Source organism: Amphimedon queenslandica, unplaced genomic scaffold, assembly GCF_000090795.2.
Source record: "Amphimedon queenslandica unplaced genomic scaffold, v1.1 AMPQUscaffold_6532_Cont21510, whole genome shotgun sequence".
Classification (NCBI taxonomy): Eukaryota; Metazoa; Porifera; class Demospongiae; order Haplosclerida; family Niphatidae; genus Amphimedon; species Amphimedon queenslandica.
In genome coordinates this window covers 36-1,890 of record NW_003553177.1, presented here as the reverse complement: position 1 = coordinate 1,890, position 1,855 = coordinate 36, and the positions used below count along the sequence as shown (strand labels likewise).

General features: G+C 33.3%; 1 protein-coding gene across 1 annotated transcript; it reads left to right on the top strand.

Moving 5' to 3' along the window:
- Window positions 1-21: 21 nt before the first annotated feature.
- LOC100639968 (puromycin-sensitive aminopeptidase-like) lies at window positions 22-1,370 on the top strand. The gene is made up of 7 exons (XM_011410749.2): window positions 22-55; window positions 140-313; window positions 543-647; window positions 752-812; window positions 875-984; window positions 1,063-1,126; window positions 1,201-1,370. The coding sequence occupies exons 2-7, from the start codon at window positions 146-148 to the stop codon at window positions 1,368-1,370; spliced, it is 678 nt and encodes a 225-aa protein (XP_011409051.2). The 5' UTR covers window positions 22-55; window positions 140-145.
- The last annotated feature ends 485 nt before the right edge of the window (window positions 1,371-1,855 follow it).

Here is a 1,855-nt window from a genome sequence, read left to right as displayed (position 1 = left end):
TATTATCTTGTTTTATGTAGGACATGAACTGGCCCATCAATGGTTTGGAAACTTGGTTAGTTAGTTAGTTAGTTAGTGGCCATAATTATCTTAAATATTATGGTGATATTTTATTATTATTATAATTATTTCTCCATAGGTTACGATGGAGTGGTGGACTGATTTGTGGCTCAATGAAGGTTTTGCGTCTTGGATTGAGTACCTGTGTGTTGATTATTGTCATCCTGAGTTTGATATTTGGACCCAGTTCCTGGCGCAGGATTACGCTCAAGCATTGAGTCTTGATGCACTCTCCAACAGTCACCCCATTGAGGTGACATTTTTAGAAATTGGATTTTTTATGAATTTTTAAAATTACTCAAAAATTGGGCAAAAACACAAGCCAGAAAAATGGATGCATACTAAAACTACTAAATTTTTTAGCCAAAATTTGTCAAAAGTCGCTAAAAGATATTCCTCCATTTTTATAATATTTTTACTTCTACATGTTCTTATTTTATGTTCATGTATTGAGTTTTTCATTTATTTGTGTTTGGTTTTAGGTTATAGTTGGTCCACCATCAGAAGTTGAGGAGATATTTGACACCATTTCCTACAGCAAAGGAGCCTCTGTCATTAGAATGCTGCACAATTGGATTGGAGATGATGTAATAAATAATAGCTATATTATTATTATTATTATTATTATTATTATTATTATTATTATTATTATTATTATTATTGTTATTATTATTATTTTTTTATTATTTAGGATTTTCGTAAAGGAATGAATGCCTATTTGACTAAATATGAGTACAAGAACACTAAGACAGGTTAACTTTATGAATTAGTGTCCCTCCTCCTCCTTTTTATCATTAATCCTTTCCTCCTTTAGTTGATCTCTGGACTTGTTTGGCAGCTGCTAGTGGTAAGCCGGTTATGGAGGTTATGAAGACTTGGACACAGCAGATGGGATACCCAGTACTGACAGTTGACGCCAAACAGGTTTGAATGACATTGAATAAGGCCAAGTATTACGAAATAAAAAAAATTATTGATTTTTGTCATCTTTTTGCTGATTAGGAGGGCAATAATCGTGTCCTTAGCATTTCGCAGAAGAAGTTTTGTGCTGATGGAAATATCAAAGGTTTGACAAAAATCTTGCAATATTTTAATCACACAATTTTTTCTCTCCTCCTCCTTCTTCCTCCTCTCTTGTAGGATTTGAAGACATGTTATGGCAGGTTCCAGTTACCATAGCAACACCTCAAAATCCAACAGCGTACAAGTTTGTATTAGATAAGACATCAGCTACCGTCACTATTGAGGGACTCAAGCCGACTGACTGGATCAAGGTAACAGATCATTTTACTTTCTTAAAATGGGCATAACTCAAAAAATTGAAGTCAGAATCAGCTCAAACTTTCTACACAGCATAAGGACATCAATATGTATCAGAAAATGTAATAAAAACTGGGGGTGATTTCGGAGCCATTTTTTGGAAAAAACCATGGGATAGCCTTGGGTATTTTTCAAGATTTTGGAATTTTTAAAAATGGCCATAACTTGAAAAATTGAAGTCAAAATTAGCTCAAACTTTGTACACAGCATAAGTACATCAATATGTATCAGAAAATGTAATAAAAATTGGGGGTGATTTCGGAGCCATTTTTTGGAAAAAACCATGGGATAGCCTTGGGTATTTTTCAAGATTTTGGAATTTTTAAAAATGGCCATAACTTGAAAAATTGAAGTCAAAATTAGCTCAAACTTTGTACACAGCATAAGTACATCAATATGTATCAGAAAATGTAATAAAAATTGGGGGTGATTTCGGAGCCATTTTTTGGAAAAAACCATGGGCTATAAGCCTTGG

Excerpts from the sequence above, each read along its gene's own strand:
- LOC100639968 (XM_011410749.2), top strand. The coding sequence starts at position 146 with ATGGAGTGGTGGACTGATTTGTGGCTCAATGAAGGTTTTGCGTCTTGG. Across the intron at positions 648-751 it reads ACAATTGGATTGGAGATGAT|GATTTTCGTAAAGGAATGAA; the intron begins GTAATAAATAAT and ends TTTATTATTTAG. Across the intron at positions 985-1,062 it reads TGACAGTTGACGCCAAACAG|GAGGGCAATAATCGTGTCCT; the intron begins GTTTGAATGACA and ends TTTGCTGATTAG.